Source organism: Candoia aspera, chromosome 18 (genome assembly GCF_035149785.1).
Source record: "Candoia aspera isolate rCanAsp1 chromosome 18, rCanAsp1.hap2, whole genome shotgun sequence".
In the NCBI taxonomy this organism is placed as follows: domain Eukaryota; kingdom Metazoa; phylum Chordata; class Lepidosauria; order Squamata; family Boidae; genus Candoia; species Candoia aspera.
The window spans coordinates 5,967,015-5,987,494 of record NC_086170.1 but is presented as its reverse complement, the minus strand read 5'-3'; the positions used below and the strand labels follow the sequence as shown (position 1 = coordinate 5,987,494).

At 46.8% G+C, this 20,480-nt stretch overlaps 4 protein-coding genes across 6 annotated transcripts in view; 1 reads left to right on the top strand and 3 right to left on the bottom strand.

Moving 5' to 3' along the window:
* The window catches only part of MORN1 (MORN repeat containing 1), a 72,708-nt gene extending 69,243 nt beyond the window's left edge, over positions 1 to 3,465 (bottom strand). For all 3 annotated transcript variants that reach the window (XM_063317487.1, XM_063317488.1, XM_063317489.1), the window contains exons 1-3: positions 3,373 to 3,465; positions 2,368 to 2,439; positions 1,036 to 1,134 (exon numbers count right to left, since the gene is read on the bottom strand). In XM_063317487.1, coding sequence (XP_063173557.1) covers positions 1,036 to 1,134; positions 2,368 to 2,439; positions 3,373 to 3,430 — 229 coding nt within the window. In that variant the 5' untranslated portion in view covers positions 3,431 to 3,465. The remainder of the gene's footprint in view (positions 1 to 1,035; positions 1,135 to 2,367; positions 2,440 to 3,372) is intronic.
* Positions 3,466 to 3,752: 287 nt separating this feature from the next.
* Positions 3,753 to 4,601, bottom strand: LOC134507187 (basic salivary proline-rich protein 1-like). Its single transcript, XM_063317679.1, has one exon. It carries the CDS (start codon positions 4,599 to 4,601, stop codon positions 3,753 to 3,755), a length of 849 nt encoding a protein of 282 aa, XP_063173749.1.
* On the top strand, positions 4,573 to 12,750 carry RER1 (retention in endoplasmic reticulum sorting receptor 1). The gene is made up of 7 exons (XM_063317709.1): positions 4,573 to 4,699; positions 9,346 to 9,431; positions 9,711 to 9,815; positions 10,679 to 10,778; positions 11,329 to 11,407; positions 11,829 to 11,964; positions 12,592 to 12,750. The coding sequence occupies exons 2-7, from the start codon at positions 9,351 to 9,353 to the stop codon at positions 12,679 to 12,681; spliced, it is 591 nt and encodes a 196-aa protein (XP_063173779.1). The 5' UTR covers positions 4,573 to 4,699; positions 9,346 to 9,350; the 3' UTR covers positions 12,682 to 12,750.
* Positions 12,751 to 13,528: 778 nt separating this feature from the next.
* Positions 13,529 to 19,993, bottom strand: PEX10 (peroxisomal biogenesis factor 10). Its single transcript, XM_063317708.1, has 6 exons — positions 19,824 to 19,993; positions 18,649 to 18,729; positions 17,363 to 17,769; positions 16,338 to 16,513; positions 15,761 to 15,896; positions 13,529 to 15,321 (listed from the first exon to the last, which is right to left on the bottom strand). The coding sequence occupies exons 1-6, from the start codon at positions 19,936 to 19,938 to the stop codon at positions 15,253 to 15,255; spliced, it is 984 nt and encodes a 327-aa protein (XP_063173778.1). The 5' UTR covers positions 19,939 to 19,993; the 3' UTR covers positions 13,529 to 15,252.
* Between the last annotated feature and the right edge of the window lie 487 nt (positions 19,994 to 20,480).

Genomic DNA, 20,480 nt, shown 5'->3' with positions numbered 1-20,480 from the left:
GGTAATCCTTGCTTAACGACCATTCGTTCAGCAACGTTTCAGGCTTTCAGTGGTGCTAAAACCTGACTTATGACCAGTCCTTGTGCTTACAACCATTGCAGCCTCCCCGTGATTGTGTGAGCGTGATCTGGGTGCTTGGCAACTGGTTCACTTTTACAACCATCACAGCATCCCGCGGTCGGATGATTGCCGTTTTCGACTTTCCCAGCCAGCTTCTGGCAAGCAAAATTGATGGGGAACTGCATGATTCACTTAACAACCACATGGTCCGCTTAACGACTATTTACTTAACGACCACTGCAAAAATGGTCGTAAAATAGGGTCAGATTCGCTTACTGATTGCATCGCTTAGTGACCGAAATTCCAGTCCCAATTGTGATTGTTAAGCAAAAGCTACCTGTACAACATTTACATTTCTATATAGAATTCAACAAAATTGGGGCTTCAGTGCCTCGCAGTAGCTGTGCAGGACTTAAGTTATAAAGTATTCAGTTTCGGCTTTGAACAACACATATACTTGGGGAAGAAAGGTGTGCTTGAACACTTATTATTAACTCACAGCAACACAACTCCTTACATGGAAGCCCTTTTCTATAAGGCAGGCTTCCCAAGTTGTGTTGGTCTGCATCTCCTACTATTTCTAGCTGACATGATGGGAACCATGGTGTCACACCTGGAGGGCAATACAGGCTGAGCAAGACAGCTGTCAGGGTCTTATCATACACTTGATGCAATAAGAGGGGCCATTTGCCCCCCCCATTGTCTCGCTCTCTTAAGAGAGGAATATTGGCATGCTCAGCAGAATGCCAAAATTTACAGCAACCATAAATGTGGCAGAAAAGACTCCAAAATATTGAATGTGGACTAAAGGTGCTCAGTTGGCTGACCAAGAGGGCAAGAAACAGAAAGTCCATGGAAGGGGAGGACAGAACAAAACATCCCAAAGGTGGGGGTGGGGGTGGGGAATGGAACACTAACAGACAGACGGCACAGCATCATTTTCGTTTTGTAACCGGCACCAACCATAAATCTAACCTGTAGATGCCCAGTATCTGAGTCCGTGGCCAACAATTTCTCCATCTGCAAATTCACCTTCATAATAACTTCCATCCTTGAACAGTAATTTCCCATGTCCTGGAAAACAAAGAGCATATAAATGCATGCTAGGCAAAGAATAGGAGTTGCCTAGACATTCTGACAAGCTCAGTGGATTGGAGACTATGCAGAAGAGAAACACACACTCAGATTAACAGTGCAGTTCTATGTCACTTCTCTGAAAGAAGGCATCTGACACACCATGGGTTGGAAATCTTAAAGTTATTGGACTCTCTTTCCAAAGACGGACAATCTTCAGAAATGCTCTATTTTGTACGTGATGAAGTCACTAATAAAACTGATTCAGAGAAAATGGGCACCTTTTACTTCACACCACTGCGGTCAGTAGTTTAATTTACGCAGAACCCTGAATTCTGTGTGGTACCCGCTCACCAAATTTCCAGTGAGGGGTCAAATTAGTCCATTGGGGCAAAAAACAAAGAATTTTGCAGCCTCTTAAGAATTAACCTTATCACTCTGGCACCATCTAATGGTCAAGAATGTAAATAGATTCCATCAAATACATCTCTGGAAATACTGAGTAAGTCCAAGCCATTCCTTGCTCCTTTGTGAGGTTAAAACAGGAATTTGGAATCTTGATCAGCTGCAAAAAGTGACGATTATATTAAAGACAAAAGATTTATGCAATCTGAGGAGAAACCAGAGTATTTTTTTTAATGCTCTTTGCATTTTTTTTAACTTGCTGCTCATTTACCCTGCTTTCTATTAAATAAAAAATTACAGTGTACCAATCAATATTTAATAATAATAAAGATGAAGATGAGGCCAATTGGTACTCAAAGACCTGGTAGCCCAGAAATACGTTCAGCCAATCCAGCGTATCGGCTGACTTTAGGTGAGATACTATTTCTTGGCCATGCTTTTAAAAAAAGCTCCGTGGCCACAAAATACTGAAGTTCTTTTGATGAAGGAGAAATGGAAAATGGGAGGAAGTATGTGCAGTGGAGTATTATCGAAGAGGGCACAGGGGGCTGCCTTGGGCAGCTGATGCCTTGATGCAGAAACATGGCAGGGCGAGCAAATAAAAAAATGTATCACGATTGGAACTCCACTGATTAACTACTTGCATCCTGACACTGCATGGGATGGCGTTTGCACCTCACAACACACTTTTCTTCTTTTTCACATCACTTGTGCTTGGTATTAGATGCCTTTGGGTCGCCAAGGTTGAGAAACACCGCTATAGACACTTGCCATGTCTATTCACCTGCTGAATAAATCAGAGAGAAAGGAAGCCTTCTGGTTCCTTACCATGTTTTTTCCCTCTCTGCCACTGTCCTTCATACTTGAAAAAGGAGTTGGGATAAACGTAACGTCCATAACCTGAGGGCAAGAGAAATGTACTGTAATGAAAGATACAATAATGACGAGACTATCCCAGATACTTTGATGAAATAAAGCTAGCGTCTTTCCCAACACTTGCTGGTAGAAATGTTTTGGATCTCCAGTTTGGCTAACGCTTCAATATATTATGTCTTTGCTGGAGAAAAGGAAATAACATCCACATTCACTGATGCAACCTAAAAGTGTTTTACTGTACACAAGAGAGCCATTGTGGTATAGCGGTTAAATGTTGGTTAGGACCAGGGAGGTGCAGGTGCTGGTCCCCCCTCCCTCTCAGAAGCTCCCTGGGGGGCTTTGGGCCAGTCATTCTCCTTCAGCTTAACCTACCTCGCAGGGGTGTTGTGGTGGTGGAGGAAAACAGGTCTTGTGCATTAGATATGAGCGTGTATCAAGTTAGAATGCCAAACCATGGAATTCTGAAAATGTTTATAAAATTCCCCCTGCCCCAGGGCACGGCCCAACGTTTCCACCGCTGGGCAGTCTTTTGTTTCTCAGAAAGGATCCCCTGAAAATTGCTGAGGGAGTAACGCCAAAGGAAGGTCAGCAACTGCCGTTTTTTATGGAAATCGCAAGGCAGGAGAGGAATAAATAAGCCGAATAAAGAAATGTCCCCCGGGGAAGCTCCCCCACAGCCGACGCACCCCTTCAGCGCGCCATTCAAAGCAAACAGATCGTTAAATAAATGAAAAACCCGTCAGGGGACTCCGGGAGTTGCAATTCCTCCAGGCCGACACCTGCCGCCCACGGCCTGTCATTCCAGCCGTCGGACGCGCCTCACGGTAGACTTCTCCTGCCCACGGAGGCTCCATTCAGGGCCGACCGAGCTCTCCGCAGAGAGACGCCCCTACCGGCCTCCTTTTTCTTCGCCTCCTCCCGAGCCAGTAACCCTCCGTGAAGCCGTGATCCCCTCACCGTTCCTTCGCTGGTCCCTCATCTCCCCACAGTAAGAAGAAGCCCCCTCAGCCGCCATTTTCCCGTCTCCCTCAGGAGACGCTGCTCGGCCGCCACGGGATCCCGCCGCGGATTGGCTGCCGCGTTGCTAGGGGGCGAGGCTTCCTTGGCCGGAGGGGAGGGGAAGAGGCGCGGGCTTCCGCGTGGTGCGCGTGCGCGGAGCGGCTGCGTGTGCCCAGGAGGGAGGAGAAAGGGGGGGGGCGGTTTAATGCCTTCCTTGGTTTGTGGTTGGGGAGGGACTGCAGTTCCCATGTTCCCCAGCCCGCATGGTCCAGGGAGTAGAGGCGGTTGGAATCCAACCGTGTGGAGGGGGTCGGGCTGAGCGTAAAACGCACATCACGCTAAACCATCATGGCTTGCTGACCAAGCGCAGGGGTTGGGCCGGGGGCACCCGGGCTCGGCCGCAGCGCCAGCCACGTGGCTGAAAACGAGCGGGACGGCTGAGGGCGCGAAACGTGCCTCTTTGGAAGCGGCTCGACACGTTTCCCTCCTCGCCGCCCCTTGATCGACACGACAGCCCTGCGAGGTAGGCCGGGTGGAGAGCGCGCGCCTGGCCCAGCGCGCTTCCCTGGCGGAGGCGGGACCTGAACCTGGGTCTCCTCGCTCCTGGCTGCGGTCGCTGCGACCTGGAGCGAGAACGGCGGGCTGTCAGCACTAACACCTCGGTCTGCACATGCCAGAATGTGGGAACGGGTACGCTGCCCTCGACCTCGGGGCGGGGATTGCCCTGCCCTGCCCTGCCCTGCCCCTCCCCTCCATCGTGCCGGCTGGGCCAAGGGTCGGGAGCCGCGGGAGCGGCCGATCCCAAACGCCGAGAACAGAGCCTGGCTGGCTGCGCCGCGGTTAGCCTCTCCAGGGAGCTGGGAACTATCGCTCCCAGAATGCCTCAGCCAGCGTGGCTGGCTGAGGCACTCTGGGAGCGGTAGTTCCCATCGCTGCGGCGCCCTCAGTGGAGGGGGCAGCTGGGAATTCTGGGAGTTGCAGTTCCCCGAGCTTGGGGGCCTTCCAGCCGAGGCGAGGCTCCCTCCAGCCCAGCAAGCCTCTTCCCCCATTCCCCGCGGAGACCCCCGCCGGGGCGGCGGCCCCAATGGGCGGCCTCCCGGCTGCCTGGGCGGCCTCCCTCCGTCCCTCCCGCCCTCCTCCCTGCCCCGGTAGCGGAAGCTCCTCCGCCGGCCTCGCGGCTCCGCCATCTCGAGAGGAGGAGCGGGAGGAGTCGGCAGCGGCGGCGGCTCCTCTGCCTGGTCAGGCGGGGCGGGAAGCGGAAGGAGGGGACACCCGGCGCGGCCTGGTGAGTTACCCCCGGGGCCGGCCGCGGCCTTGCCGTTGCCTTGGCAACCAGGCCTCCCGGGGCGGGAGGGGTAGGAGGCGCTTGCGGGGGGCTGGGAGGACCCCACCTTTCACGGCGTGGGCGCTGGGCCTCTTCTGCCCCCCGTTTCCCAAAATGGGGCTCTCGCATTGGCAAATGGGGGAGCTCTGCGTCCTCCTTTGGGGGTGGGGAGGCGTTGCCCTCGCTCTCTTCCACCAGATCCCTTGGACTTCGACCCCCATCATCCCCAGCCGGCAGTGTTGGCCGGGACAACGGGGAATGTAGTCTAGAACTGTGCGTGCGTGCGTGGGGGGGTGTTTCTGGTTGCTGGGTTTGAATTAGGAAGCTGAATGACTGTTCATCGTATTATATGATGCCTATCCCATTTTGACCTGAGACCTCAAGGCGTCCGGGGGGGGGGGTCTCTTATTTTGTCCCACAACGACCCTGTGAGGTAGGTCAGGCTGAGAGACCGCAGCTAGCCCAGCCTCGCCCAGTGAGCGTTGCCACGGCATGGAGATTTGCACCCAGACCTCCCCTAATGGGGGTTTGGAGGGGATGTCCTTGTCCCCCCTTCCAAAGCCAGCCAAAGTGGGGCAATTTTCTCTCTCCTTTAGAAGCTCCATCCCGTGTGACCTGGCCCTTTTAATCCAAGAAACCAGCATCCAAGCCCAGTCCTCTGGCCGATGAAACCAGCTGCGAAGCTGTAGCCCAACCAGGGGTGCCTTTTCCATCAATCATGGCTTAGCCCAAGGGGGGAACTCAGCCAGCATTAGTTGTTTCACGGGCTGAGATAAACCATTAGGCCCCTGTGTGCATGGCTGTGACTGCTCACAGTGTCCTCATCTCCAGACTAGCCAGGCCTGATAACAAATTTCTTGAGATAATCCATATTTTCCAGCAGCTGATGCCATTTAAATGTCCAGCATGAACTAACTGCAGCAATCAGCCAGGAGACATTTCTTTAGTTCATGCCCTGTGGAATTTTTTCCAAACGTTTCTTCTGCAAGCAGCGCCTGATAGATTGTAAATAATGCTTTCTGCTTTTCTCTTCTTAGGAGTCACTGGTGGTTGGGTTCAGGCAACAATCTAAGCCATAATTAAGCCCATTTCGATCAGCCTTATGCAAGAATGCAGCCGCCGTGATTCATCAACCTTAAATAATTGCTTAGTGTGGGAACTCGGGGCCAGGCTGAATCTTTTTGCCGCGTTTTTCACCAGTTCGTTATTCTTAAGAATCCCCCCTCTGCTTTACACTTTGCCCTGGCTCTGCTTTTTCTTGTGAATGCACCTCTGGTTGCCCAGGAGTAGGACACACACAGAAGGGCTTGTACGTTTTAACCTTGGCTTTGTGGCGAGAACCCTTGTGTTAGTCCGCACATGTCTGCAGGTGGAACGTTTTCATGCCAGTTTGGGACAAAGCTTGATGCTGGCGAGAATCGGTATGTTCAGCGGCTTGCCTTGAGGCGCCTGGTCAGGAAGAAAAATCTTGACCAGTTTAAAATAGTTAAATGGGTTCATCGTAGATGCCTAAGAAGAGAGTTGAAGGAAAGCGAAAGTGGAATACAGTTAGTCACCGGTCCTGAGTTGACTCCAGATCGATGCAAGAGCCAGACCTGCTTTGAATTGGAAAGAGTAGTATTTCAAGACTATGTTAATGAACTGCACGTGGGCTTTACGAAGTGCCAAATTTGCCTCTCTGAAAGATAACTCCTCCTGTAGTGTGGCCGTTGTGCCTCTCAGTTCAGTTCGTTGCACTTTTAAGACAAAGTAGAACCATGTTTACAGAAACTTGATAAATGGTTTCGTCCCACCATTACTGGTGTTTCCTTCCTCCCCTTTTCCTAACACAGCCCCCTTTTAGGTCATAGAGGGATTTGAGATGGTTGCATTTTCCAAGGGGCTCGAAGTAATATCCAGAAAATCAAGTCTTGACTCAGGAAAGTGCATGGATATACAGGTAGTCCTCATTTAACAAGCATTTGTTTAGTGACAGTTCATACTTACGACAGTGCCGAAGAACCCAACTTATGACCAGTTCTCATACTTACAACCATTGCAGCATCCCTACGGTCACGTGATCACAATTTGGGCATCCTGTGGTCATGTGATTGCCATTTTCTACCTTCCTGGCCCGCGTCTGGCAAGCAACATCAACAGGGAACCATATGATTCACTTAACAACCTTGTGGTTCACTTAATGCTTGCGGTGATTTGCTTAACAATTGCTGCAAAAAAGCCGTAAGATCGGGTCAGTTTTGCTTAATGACCGCTTTGCTTAGCAACCGAAATTCCGGTCCCAACTGTGGTCGTTAAGCGAGGACTACCTGTATGCTGTGGTTTGAGAAATTGCATGCGTATTTTATTCTCATCCTCTTGAACTCAGTGCTCTCATCCTGTGCTAGAAGTTACTCTGCCATTGGTTTAACTTCAGTTTACCATGTTGTATGAACCCAGGTATTTGGTTTGTAAAACAGATTGTTGGGCGTGTTGAGTGGACCCCGCTTATAATAGTTGATAGTCACGGTTAAATTAGAATTTGGAGTGATGTGTGAATTCAAGCTTTATTTATTTTTTTTTTAACCTGGTATCAAGTCAAGATCTGTATTTTTAACCTTCAGCTTTATTTGTGTCGTTTATCCTTTTGGAACTGTCTATGCATTGACGTATTGTGGATGCCTTCTTTGTTTTAAGCTATTCTGAGAAGATTCTCATTGATGGCTGGCCTGGGAATTATGTTTGGTTTGTCTAATAGTCATACAACTTGCCCTCTTTCCTTGGGTGGTCCATCCGCCTTTACTGAAAATCTGTAATCATCCCATTTCTGGGCTAAAATCATTGATAGCCTTTTTTATCTTCCAGCGGATTCCAAATTATGGGCCAGAGTTTCTTTCTGCTTTGATTTCCCAATCATATTTCCCTGTTATGCAGCTTTTCACATACTGTATGGGTGAAATCCGTTTGCTTTAGTGTTCCTGGAATGAAATTGGCTTTCCTTTTGCTCCACCCTCCAAGCATGACAAACCAGGAAGTTGTATCATGCTTTCGCTGATGTGGCAGGGCAGCTACAGAGATTCCCTGGGTTGCTTAAAGAGGAATGCAGTTTTTCATCCTCTTCCTAAACCAAAGGAACGAAAGAATGGTTTTAGGAATAGGAGGCTCTTCTAAGTCTTAATGTTTATTTACGGTCCAAGATCAAGTCACAGGGGACTCTTTTGTCCGGGAGAGAAGATTAGGGCCCGTCAGAGGTTTTAGATCAAGTTTCACCCCTCCCCTTTGGGATGAAGAGTGGATTTTGCTTTGAAGCCTCTTGTGCTCCAGACTGCTCTACAAACACATCCCTGAGTGAAACGTAGCTGTCAGAAGAAGAAGGTCTCCTGTTTTATCAGGTCCGCAAAGCCAAGTGTGAAGTGTGGATGATTTATTGGCTGTAAAAGGTTTTTACACCCAGCCTCTGGAACAGTCTCCGGAGCAGCTTTCCTCCTCCTCCACACCAGTTATATAACACAAAGCAGTAAAGCTTTTTATATTGGCATGACTGCCCTGTGAACATGACCATGCAAAAAGTGGGAGCACGCCAATTAGCTTTTTTCTTGGTGACTAAAAGTACAGGTAGTCCTCACTTAACAACCATTCGTTTAGTGACAGTTCAGACTTATGACGATGCTGAGAAAACGGACTTACGACCAGTCCTCGCACTTACGACCATTGCAGCATCCCTACAGTCACATGATCACGGTTTGGGAGCTTGGCAACCGGTTCGCATTTATGACTGTCGCAGCAACCTGTGATCACATGGTCACCATTTTCAACTTTCCCGGCCGGCTTCTGGCAAGCAAAATCGATGGGGAATTGTGTGATTTGCTTAACAACTGCTGCCAAAAAAAGATTGTAAAATCGGGTTGGATTTGCTTAATGACCGCTTTGCTTAGCAACTGAAATTCCTGTCCCAATTGTGGTTGTTAAGTGAGGACTACCTGTAGGCATTTAAACAACAAGCCGGGGCCATTCTGCGGTTCAGGCAGGGACGTTCTGCCCTCCTCTTTGCTCTCATTGGCTTCACTTTAGGCAAGGTGCCATTTTTACAAGCACAAACAGCTTCCCTACACGGACAGGGGTGGGCGAGGGTTGCTCGGGAACAAAATGGCGTGGAAAAGTCTCACAGAAGTCAATGGGAAGAGAAGCGGGGCTGTTCCTTCCTTTCTGCTGAAACACCAGGCCAGCAAGCCCTTCCACCCAGTTAACTGAATTTGTTCTTGTCTTCGTTGACTTGCTAGAAAAACTGGGAACTGGTTAAAAACTGGTTAAAAACCTTGCGATCATAGTGAAGCTGGCTGGAAACCTGACTCTGTTTTTTCCCTTGTCTCTCCCTGGTTTTAATTCTGTGCCATTTCCTTTAAATTTTAAGCCACAAGGAGGTGCTTAGCCTACTACTGATATTTCCAGGCTTCTGTTCTGGAAGGATCTATCATTTTTTAGCTCTAGAGCGGTCACTCATGCCATGCATAAAGAATGAACTCACCCCTCTCTTCTAGGGAAGGTCCATTCAGGTAAGTGTATGGGGCATTCCCTGGAAGCTTGTGCTGCGAGGGCAAGACGCTGAAATGTCCTTGTTTTTGCCCCTACAGCAAGAATGTCGGAAGGAGACAGTACTGGCGAGTCCATCCATGGCAACCCTTCCGTGGTCTATAGATTTTTCACAAGGCTTGGACAGGTGAGTTTCACACACCTGGCGAGGAGATCTGTACTATCTCCAGGAAGTGCCCTCCCTGAATGATAAGTTAAAGCAGAAAGAGAAAATAATAATAGTGAAGTGACTTCTCTGGCCTCTCCTAGGATGTGGGAAGGAGAACGTTGGATGCATCCATCTAGCTGTGGCTTATTCCACAAACCATGGTTAGGCACAGTCGCAGGATTTGTAACGCTGAAACACTGACTTGCCATTTTCAACCTTCGCTTAACGTGCTGAAAATCTAACCTGTGTTTCTCCTAGATTTACCAGTCCTGGCTAGACAAATCTACTCCGTATACTGCAGTCCGATGGGTCGTAACGTTGGGTTTAAGTTTTATCTACATGATTAGGGTTTATCTACTGCAGGTAAGGAAAGCTGGGGCTCTCTGCCTTAACCTGGAGCCCCCGTCAGTGATCAAAAGAGTTCGTTACGTTGCCAATTCGTGCCAGCAGGCTCTTGGTCCGTTGTGTTCTTTATTTTACGCCAGTTAAAGATGGGTTTCTCTGCCCGTGTCCTTGGCTTCTTAGGTTCAGTCTTTGGACCTTGTCTCCAAGCCCAAAAAACTATTTGGAGCTGGAAAAAGTAGCCGTGGGAGACACAAAGAATTTTACTTGTTTGCCTTGCTTTGGAGAATTTACCTTGCAGATGCATCTGCTTGCGGAAATAGGCAGTCTTGGGGATGGATTTTTAAATCACGCCCCTTCTTTATATGCCATTTATTCTTACCTTGCTTTGGTCCTTGTTTATATACGTGTTTTGGTTCTGGGGTTAAATCCTTGCCGTTTTGTCCCTTGCAGTGATCAGGATGGTGTTCTCATTCTCATGCTTCTCACTGTTGCAGCGTGTCTCAACCTTGGGAACTTTAAGATGTGTGGACTTCAACTCCCACGCTCCTATGCTGGCTGGGGAATTCTGGGAGTTGAAGTCCACACATCTTAAAGTTCCCAAGGTTGAGACACGCTGCACTATTGGTTCCCCTGTTATCTCCATGTGTATTATCCTTCCCTCCTAGTTCAGGGGCCTCCAGATATTTTGGAGTACAACTCCTACGATCTCTTGCAATCAGCCATGCTGCTGGGGATCTTGTGGGATCTCTCCTTGCTTCTGATTAACCCTTGTGCGTGGCTAATTATGGACTCCCTGGGGCATGGGCAGGGCCTGACTTCTGTTCTTGAAACTAAGTTCCCATCTGACATCCTGCTTCTTGAACCCATCTTCTCGTTCCCAGGGTTGGTATATTGTGACATACGCCTTGGGTATCTACCACCTAAACCTGTTCATAGCTTTCTTGTCGCCAAAGGTCGATCCCTCGCTCATGGAGGATTCAGGTATAAAGCCAGAATGTTGGCAAATCTGTTTTAATGTCCTGCACCCAATTTTTGATCACGCGCCTGGGGGGAACCCTTGCTGTGATGGCTGTAAGTGTGAGAACCAGTTGAAAGTCACTTTTTTCAGCACCGTCGTAACTTTGGATGGTCTTTAAACAAATGGTCGTAAGTCGAGGACTACCTGTAATCATTTAATAGCCTGGCCTTAGGGGATCAGATTGGAAGCAGCTGTCTGTGGGTTCAGATTCTTATTGTAAGAGGAGGCATTTATGTGACATGCTAATTTAAAAAACCCATAGAGCGTTTGGCTCTCTAAGCAAGCTTTGTAGAGTCCGGTGTCATTTGGTTTGAAGCGGATGCCGTTTGGGGTTCTGGAACCCGGAACTCACGATGTACATTGTGCAAAAAAACCCGGGTCCCAAACACATCTTTGCCTGCCTGAATGGGCTCTGCCACCAAGCTGTAATCCTTAGCAGACCCTAAATTAGTTGCAGTTAAATCAATCCTTGTTGAGCTGCTAGTTATAAATCCTTGCATTTCCTTTTCTTAGACGAAGGGCCTTCATTACCAACAAAACAAAACGAAGAATTCCGGCCCTTCATTCGCAGGCTGCCAGAATTCAAGTTTTGGTGAGTGAATTTGAACAGGTTTCTCATCCTTTCTGTGCTCTTCTGACATTTCCATAGAGCAGTGTTTCTCAACCTCAGCAACTTTTGAGATGTGTGGACTTCAACTCCCAGAATTCCCCAGCCAGCATGGCTGGCTGGGGAATTCTGGGAGTTGCAGTCCACACATCTGAGGTTGAGAAATATTAGCATAGAGAGACGTTCTACACTCTACCTTTTCTGCTTTATGGTGGTTGCTAATTTTAGTGCCGTATGTAAGCACACGCTGCCGTTCCTACCTCTGAATGGCAGTTTGAAGTCAGCTTATGGGCAGTGGTTTTGGTGGGGCTTAAAGTTAGCTTGCTGGTTCAGGAGTGGCAAGACAAGGAGTGGAGTACAAATGTCCTGTACGTACTAACCATGAACTTGGTTTTCTTTCCCAAAGGCATTCTGCCACTAAAGGCATCCTGGTTGCCATGACATGTACATTCTTCGAGGCTTTCAATGTTCCAGTTTTTTGGCCAATTCTTGTGATGTATTTCATTATGCTGTTCTGCATCACGATGAAGAGGCAAATCAAGGTGAGGGCAGACGGCTTCAGACCCTGCAGCGAGGGGGAGATGGTTGGGACGTCAGGGCTACAATCCCAGGTCACTTGGGACTTGGTCACTGGATGTACCCATTTCTGGGGTGGGCACAGCGCTTGGAACCAAAATAAAGATAACCAACCAGGTTTTGCATGCTGGACAACTGCAGCTGCTAAATTTTCCTGTCCTGTTTAAGAAATGTGTGAATGCAGCCAGGGATTGATTGTATCCTAAGTAACAAAACGGCTGTTTTTCTCCCAACCCCGCTTCATGCTGAGCAGTTAGCTGGCTTCACCCATTGCCAAAATGTAGCTTCTTTGGGGCTGCCCGCCACACTGTGCCCAGATGAATCTAAGGCGCAGATCGCTTAATCCTGATCTGTTGGGCGAGCCTTATTTGCCTGAGTTCATAGAGCACCTTGAAAGAAAACCAAACAACTGTGGCTTGGTCTGCCTCCTTCATGAAGTATGTCCTGCTCAGGAAATCATAGCTTGGCGTAATGTGTGAAGGGGGCCCTGGTTCGTCTAATAGATCAGGACTCGAAGGTGTTTCTAGCCTTTTGGAAGGTGGGAGGAGAGGAGGGTGGCAGGTGGCGTCTAAGAAATGTCTTTTTCCTTCCAGCACATGATAAAATACCGATATATACCTTTCACACATGGCAAGAGGAAGTACAAAGGGAAAGAAGACGTGGGGAAGACTTTTGCTAGCTAGAAACCCAATTTGGGACCTGCCGACCAACTTCCTGCATTATAATTAAAAGACCGGTTTTGAGCCATTGTAGCAGTGCCTCTGTCCTTCATAGTAAGTCGTCGGTAAGAGGGCGGTGATTAAGAAGATTCGTTTCTGTCTCTTCAGTTGATTTTGGGTCTGGCTTCTTACTCCTCCTGGTGTTCCAGGAGAATTCGGCATTTTCGCTGCATCCTCTGAATCTGTTGCTCTGTGGGAACAAGCTGCTGTTTAATCCATCCACGGCCTGCTCTCCCCCCCCCTTCCTTTGTCTGGCAAAGGCGGCTATCACACATTTACACAGATGTGCGCATCTCGTGGGAAGCACACGGTGTGGGCTCTGGGATCTTAGACATCCAGATTCGGCTGGCGGCTCGCAAGCTGCTGAATGGGCCGCGTGTGCGTATTACACACGGGTGTTTGTGCGTGCAGAGCAAAGTGGGTAGCGGATTTGAAGCGGAATATTCTTTGGGAGGCCTGTGGAATGGAAGCATTCTGGCAGCTGTTTTGGGTGGGGGTGGTCCTTTTTCATCCTTCAGTCCAGTATGCACACTGTACCTTGCTGAAGTGAGATAATCTTAATTCGAGGATGGGACACAGCGATATACATTCAATTCTGGCGTCTCCTGGATTAGCTAGGGGTAATGGGTACCCCTGTGCTATTATAACTTAACTTGGGCATTCAGAATAAACCTGTCTTCATTAGCTGGGGAGGAGGAGGAGGAGGAATCGGACTTAGCTTTTAGGGTGAAGAGGTGGATGGTGGGCTAGGTGGTTTGGGGGTTCTTTAGTCGTCAGCTGTTTTGTAATTATTCAAAATTAACGACCATGATTATTATTTTTTTTCATTTTGGAAAAGGCCTGGAATATTACATGTATATATAATATTAGGTGAAGAGTATTTTGACACATTTCTTTGATAAAAGGTTTTTTTTTTTTTTAAGCTTGCTTCATAGCCCTTTCCAAGGTGCATCTAGATTGGACACGGCAGATTGAACTTTATGGGGTCTTAACCCAGCTTTTAATTTTCTATGGAGAGAAATCTAAAAATAAATGACCTGCATGTAAACATTTTTGATGTGATATAGCTATGAACAGTTTTATTAAGTGACTTTTTAAATCCCAAACTTTATTAAAAGACATTGTCCCTTTCTTGGGTTCAGCAGTCTTTATAAAACAAATGTAAAGAACTCTGTATTACGTTCAAAGTTTTCTCTCCACCCTGCTTTCTTAAACGCATATAATTTAATCTTGTGGAATATTGTATTTTAGCTGTCTCAATAAAAACAGCCCTTTGCACTATTGTACAAATATTATCTTCAGAGGTAAAGTAGCTATTTACTATCAACTCCAAAAGTTAAAGTTTACATTGTATTTGGCAGTGATGACATATTTAAATATTCTGTGCCATATAGGTCGATTTCTCCCTTACAGGATTGTTTTAAAAAAGGGGGGGGGGTTTCACGTGATAGGAAATTTTGCTTCTTTTCTATCAAAAAAAAAAAAAAAAGGAAAACTCCCTTTTTCCAGCTTGACTACAAGGGACAAAAATGTCATTGCCCCTCCATTTAGAAATGGGATCATTAATGAGCTCTTCAGACGTAAATGCTATTGAAACCAGTCAGACTCATCACACAATGGATCTTAGGTTTACTATGCCAGCTGGGTATATGCTCAGCATGTTTGAGCATAACTCACTGCGATTTATGGGTTTTTCTGTTGGGCTTGGTAGCCTAGATGAAGGGGACGTCCGATGTGGCCTTCAAGATTCCTCCCTACTGCCCCAGGCAGTATGTCGGAAGCACCTGGAAGGCTGCACTTCGTGGTCTCTTGAAATCACCATTGATATTTGCCTCTGACTGCTGTGTCAAATTTAGAGATTCTCCCCTGCCCAGCCTGAGGTGCATTAAACTCAGAAGTTGGTGACCGAGAAAAACCAGTGTATGCTTTGGTACTAGTTGTTGCATCTGCCGTTCAAAGCTTGAAGAGTGACATTTTGAGAGGGCTGCACGGTGCTTCAGATTCGATTCCCAAAAGGAGCTTACAGAACCTAGATCTGTGAATTTTAAAAGCAGCTGTGTCTGTAGAATTGAATCCGAAGCCACTTTGTTTTATAAGACTGGTATCCAAGATAGCTACATTATACAGCCCTTCTGCCTTTGAAACGTTTTGAAGCATCAGTTCCATCATTAGTGGAATTTAGTTACTTGGCAGTGTGTGGGGATTGAAGGGGGAGGAAGAGGTTGCTATCTTTCCTGAAAGCATGCTTAAAGCAAAATTGCAGAATTCAAATTCCCTAGGATGGGTAAAGCTCTACGAACTTCAAACTGCTTTTGAGATGCCCCTTCCGCCTGACCTCAAACCCTCTGAGACAAAAGTGGATCAACAGCAGTTCGTATTGTAAATGGATAGGTTTGTATCTTCTTGTACAGGCAGCAAAAGTCAAATGTTTGGCTTCCATTTGATCCCAGTAATTTAATATCAAAATAAAGTCTTGCACTTGGTCAAAGCTTGTATTTTCATTGGCTCTTCGTTTGCAATCCGACGGGCAGCAATTTACCGGAAGTGCCGTAAGTAAATCAGCTTTTGGGGGTGAAATTTCTCTCTGCACAGAGGACACTCGGCCTGTGGGAAGAAAAAAAAAATGCCGTGTTAGGAAATGTAAACCCCTCAAATATCTTTAAAACCCCTCACTGTCTTTCAGGCAGCCCCCCTGTATATAGAATTTACTTTTTCATTTAAAGTATAAACCCGCATGGCTCTCAGTTTAAAACACAATGTTATATTATAAAACAGTGGTCCTACAGCTGACTTAGCAATGGCTCCTCAGAACTATTTCCAACTTTTAGCTGAAGATTTGGGGGATCAAAACTTACAACTGTCTGCATGTAAAGAATATTGCCTACCACTGAATTATTTACCGGAGGCTCTTGGTTCTAGAGAGTTCTACCTCTCAAGGAAAAAGCAAAATACTAACGCCTGCATCTCCATGCTGCAGAAATTGACAACAGCAAGAAAAAGTACACACTGCTTCTGGGCAAAGCTCGGGGGAGTCGGCACGCACCTTTGTGTTGCACCACGCAGCGATACATTCCCAGCAGAAAAGGTGCCCGCATGGTGTGGCTGTGGTGTGCTGGCGTTCTTCCAAGCACAGAGTGCAGCGCAGGCTACGGTTAACGATCCTCTCTTCCGGTTGGCTTCTGAAGGAAGTGACGTTAAACACAATTACTCTTCCCCTTTGGGGTGACTCCGAAAGCGACTGATTCTGTGGTCGGGGCATGCGTAAGAAAGAAGTTTTAGGGAGCGATGAAGCTCTCTCCAGGCCATCTCGGAATCGGCAAACAACCAATGTGGCCATTCCTTTGAGCTTCTGGTCCTAATACGCACTCCAGCTATATAATTTGATTACTTGACTACTATGGAATAAGTCAGTATTCCATAGGCTGATTCTGCATCAACAACAGAAGCCCTGTAGAATAATACATTTTAAAATACAATGGCTACAAGGCTATATTTTTAGCATCCTTACTACCACATAACTCCCAACAGCAAGATCAAAGCCTGAATTTCAAGTGCCACGTAGATGCCACTGTTGATACTAATTCTCTCCCCGCTGTACAAATACTACCCAGACTTTATACCTCTGATAGGAGAGGTTATAGTGTTGTTTCCATTCTTTTCTCGCCCTCTGCCGATGTCGGAAGTTGTACGCGTAGATGCCGAGCATCAGCCCCAGATGCAGGAATGAAATGATTCCAAGTAGCCTGTAACTTGATTGAATGGTTTGGTCGTCTTCAGTGAACCCTGCAGAGCGTAACTGGAGAGCAGCAGAGTCAAAGAAAACTCAACCGATGGTAAGTTAACAGTTAAGTACTTCAAGGTTTTGTCACAGAAATAGCTCTGTTCAAATGTTTTGGGGATGAGAAAGACCATATCCTTTCTAGATCCTAGGCTGCCCCCAAATAGAGTATAGGTAGTCCTCACTTAATGACCACAATTTCAGTTGCTAAGCAAAGCAGTCATTAAGCAAATCCAGGCCAATTTTACCACCTTGTTTGTGGCGGTCGTTAAGCGAATCACTGGGCATTAAGCAAACCACGTGGGCGTTAAAGTGAATCACACAGTTCCCCATTGATTTTGCTAGCCAGAAGCCAGACAGAAAGGTTGAAAATGGTGGTCTTGTGACCACGACAGTCCTAAATGCGAATTGGCTGCCAAGGGCCCAAACTGCGATCGTGTGACCATGGGGGATGCTGCGATGGTTCTAAGTGTGAGGACTGGTCACCAGTTGGTTTTTTCAGCACTGTTGTAAGTCCAAACCGTCACTAAACAAATGGTTGCTAAGCGAGGACTACCTGTAATACTTTGAGGCATTAGCTTTCATCTGGTGGGATATCTCCCAGTCAGCGAAATCATACCACAATTATTTTAATGCCAGAAGATGCAAACTTTTCATTACCGGTATTTGATGATTTAGGAGTTTTTCCAGTGAAAAACAAGGCAAAATGTATTTTAAAGTAAGTATTAGAACATGTATCATCCCCAGTTTGGTTCTTTAAGAAACCCATCCTGGGGGGGAAAATGATGGCACCGCTGACCAAGTAGCCGAGTAAGCACGCCATTCTGTACATTTGTGACAGAAACAGAAGCGTAGGGGACCACTCACATAGGTGATTCCTGTCGTCCTTTTAGACAAATGGTAGAAGACGCCATTCATATAAAAGATGGCTAAGTGCAACCTCCGGAGGAATGGGATGCTTTGCTTGACGATACGAACAGCCTGACCAAGAAATCTTCTCTGCTGTTCCGTTAATCGGCTGGCCTGTTTCTGCACCCAGCTTCGCAGTGACGTCCGGCTTTGTAATCTGCCCAAGTTTCTGCTTTGCAGCGTCTGTGACTCGTTGGGGCCTCCCTCGAGCTCCTGTTCAAGTTGGGCCAGTCCCTTGTCTAACAAGTAAGGCAAAAGAGTGTGCAGAGAGACCAAAACGGCCCGACGTATTAACGAAGGGACCTTCCTCTTTGACGGGTCTACTTGGATAACGTTGACATATTCTTCACCAAGGGTTTGATAACCTGGGGGGGGGGAAGCAATAAACAAGGGAAACCCTGAAGAGATTATGACCAATGCAGTTTTAGGCTACATCAGCAGAAGCCTAGCTCTTCATCCTGGGGCATAACCAATCAGCTTTATTTTGAGTTGATCAAAGCCCAGCCTGAACTCCAGGCAGCACATTTTAAAAAAGATTCTGACCAGCCATCAAGGACGATGAGGGACTAGAAATGAAACCCCATGACAAGAGTTGGAAGGAATTTGGAATATTTAGCTCTGGGAAAAGAAGGGGAATGGGGGAGGGCTAGGGTTTGAAGCTGGAACCAATAACTGGTAGTCCTCGCTTAATGACCACAATTGGGACCAGAATTTTGGTTGCTAAGTGAAACAGCCATTAAGCAAATCTGACCCAATTTTACGACCTTTTTGTGGCAGTCATTAAGTGAATCACTGCAGTTGTTAAGCAAATCATGCAGTTCCCTATTGATTTTGCTTGCCAGAAGCTGGCTGGGAAGGTCGAAAATGGCAATCACATGACCACAGGATGCTGTGATGGTCATGAATGTGAACCAGCTGCCAAGCACCCAAATCGTGATCACGTGACCATGGGGACACTGCGATGGTCCTAAGTGTGAGAACTGGTCGTAAGTCATTTTTTCAACACTGTTTTAAGTCGGAATCATCACTAAACGAATGGCTGTTAAGTGAGGACTACCTGTATCCAGGAAGGCTGCCCTTTCATACACAGGATGGGCAGCCACCTATTTCAGCTGCTTTAATTTAGATTCCTGTGCTGGGCACAGGGTTAGCCTAAGTGGCCCCCTCCAACTTTCAGGAAACTTCCAATGGTCCGATCTTTAGTCAGATCACCAAGCACAAAACAATTTGGCTGCAATCCTTACCTGAGAGGGTAGTGAGAGTGAAATAGGCCACATCAGCGAGGAGCTCAATCTCTTTTTGCCATTCTAGCCAAACTTTAGGGCCTGAGGAGTGAGAAGATGGAATTACATTACAAGAATAAGCTTCAGTTTTTCTCCAACTGACATTTGAAGAGACGTCCGGCAGGATATTCTATTATTAAATAGAGTAATAGAGTCACTTTTATAGTGAGGTGGGTATTTTTCAATAATATTTAATGAATATAATATAAATTTATTAAATAATAAATTTGACAAATTTATTAATATATAAAATATTTATATTATTATATTATATATAACATAAATCTATTAAATAATAAATTTAACAAATAAATACATTAATATTAATGAAAAATACCACTACCCCTTTCAACAAGAAATGTAAAATTAAACACAGAGGCATGTTGTGTGCTGATATCACACAACTTTTTACCCATTGGATATTCTTTTGTGGTGGTGGTGTTTATTTGTTCAGTCGCTTCCGACTCTTCGTGACTTCATGGACCGGCCCACGCCAGAGCTTCCTGTCGGTCGTCAACACCCCCAGCTCCCCCAGGGACGAGTCCGTCACCTCTAGAATATCATCCATCCACCTTGCCCTTGGTCGGCCCCTCTTCCTTTTGCCCTCCACTCTCCCCAGCATCAGCATCTTCTCCAGGGTGTCCTGTCTTCTCATTAGGTGGCCAAAGTATTTTGGTTTTGTCTTTAATTCTTTGGTGTTACTAATGACAAAACATGCAACTCTAAAAACTGAAAATGGCTTGCTCCTTCCCTCTCCCATGAAGTCTCAAAATCTTGCTTCATAAACAAATCTGGCATTCGTCGGAGCCTCCCTCAGCCTTGCTCGCCTGATTTTTTTATGTATGTATATTACATATATATATATATATATATATATATATATATATAATATAATATAATATACATACATGTGTTATGTTTATATATATGTATGTATATTATATATAAAATATATATTAATATATATACGTATAGTATAATATATATATGCATAAAATAAGAACATGAATATTTGTTTAAAATATTCATATTTAAGGATTTAAATATGTCTTAATTTAAGACAAAACGCTCCCGAAACGGGTTCGGGGGCCAAGGGGGTGGCGCTGCGCGGAGGGGAGAAGGCGAAGGCGCCTCACCCGCCAGGCCAGCCAAGGCGGCGCCGGCTCTGCTCCTCAGCGCCCCCCGGTAGAGCTCGTCCTTCTGGGCGGAGCGGACCAGGCGAGCCGGCCCGGCTTCCGCGGCCAGCGGCATCGCGGGGGAAGCAGCAGCGCGGCGGCTCGGGGCTCTTCTTCACTTCCGTCATCGTCGCTGGATTGGGACGTCATCACGGGTCAGCGGGGCGCAGGCCTTTGCGTCATCAGAGCGCGAGAGGGGGAGCCATTCCCCTTGTAGAGGTACGAATTGTAGAGCGATGTTTAGAGACGCAACTTCGGGAATTAGTAGTCGACCTCATTCTTTGGCCCTTAGCGTTCTTCTAATGCAGATCAATTGTACGCCTGCTTGTTCGAAAATTGATGGGTTACGTGCCGGAGAGTCGGCGTCGACTTTTAGCGACCCCACGGATAGATACATTCCGAAAGAACCAAATCATTGGGGCTCGCGTTCCAACGACTCCGGCGGTTATCCTCCAGAAGCTTTAGACCAGTGTTTCTCAACCTTGGCTGGGGAATTCTGGGAGTTGCAGTCCACAAGTCTTCAAGTTGCCAAGGTTGAGAAACCCGGCTTTAGAGTATAATATACAGGCCGGTATACTAGTCTCAGCGCGAAAAATGCGGGGTGGTAACAGAAAAAAA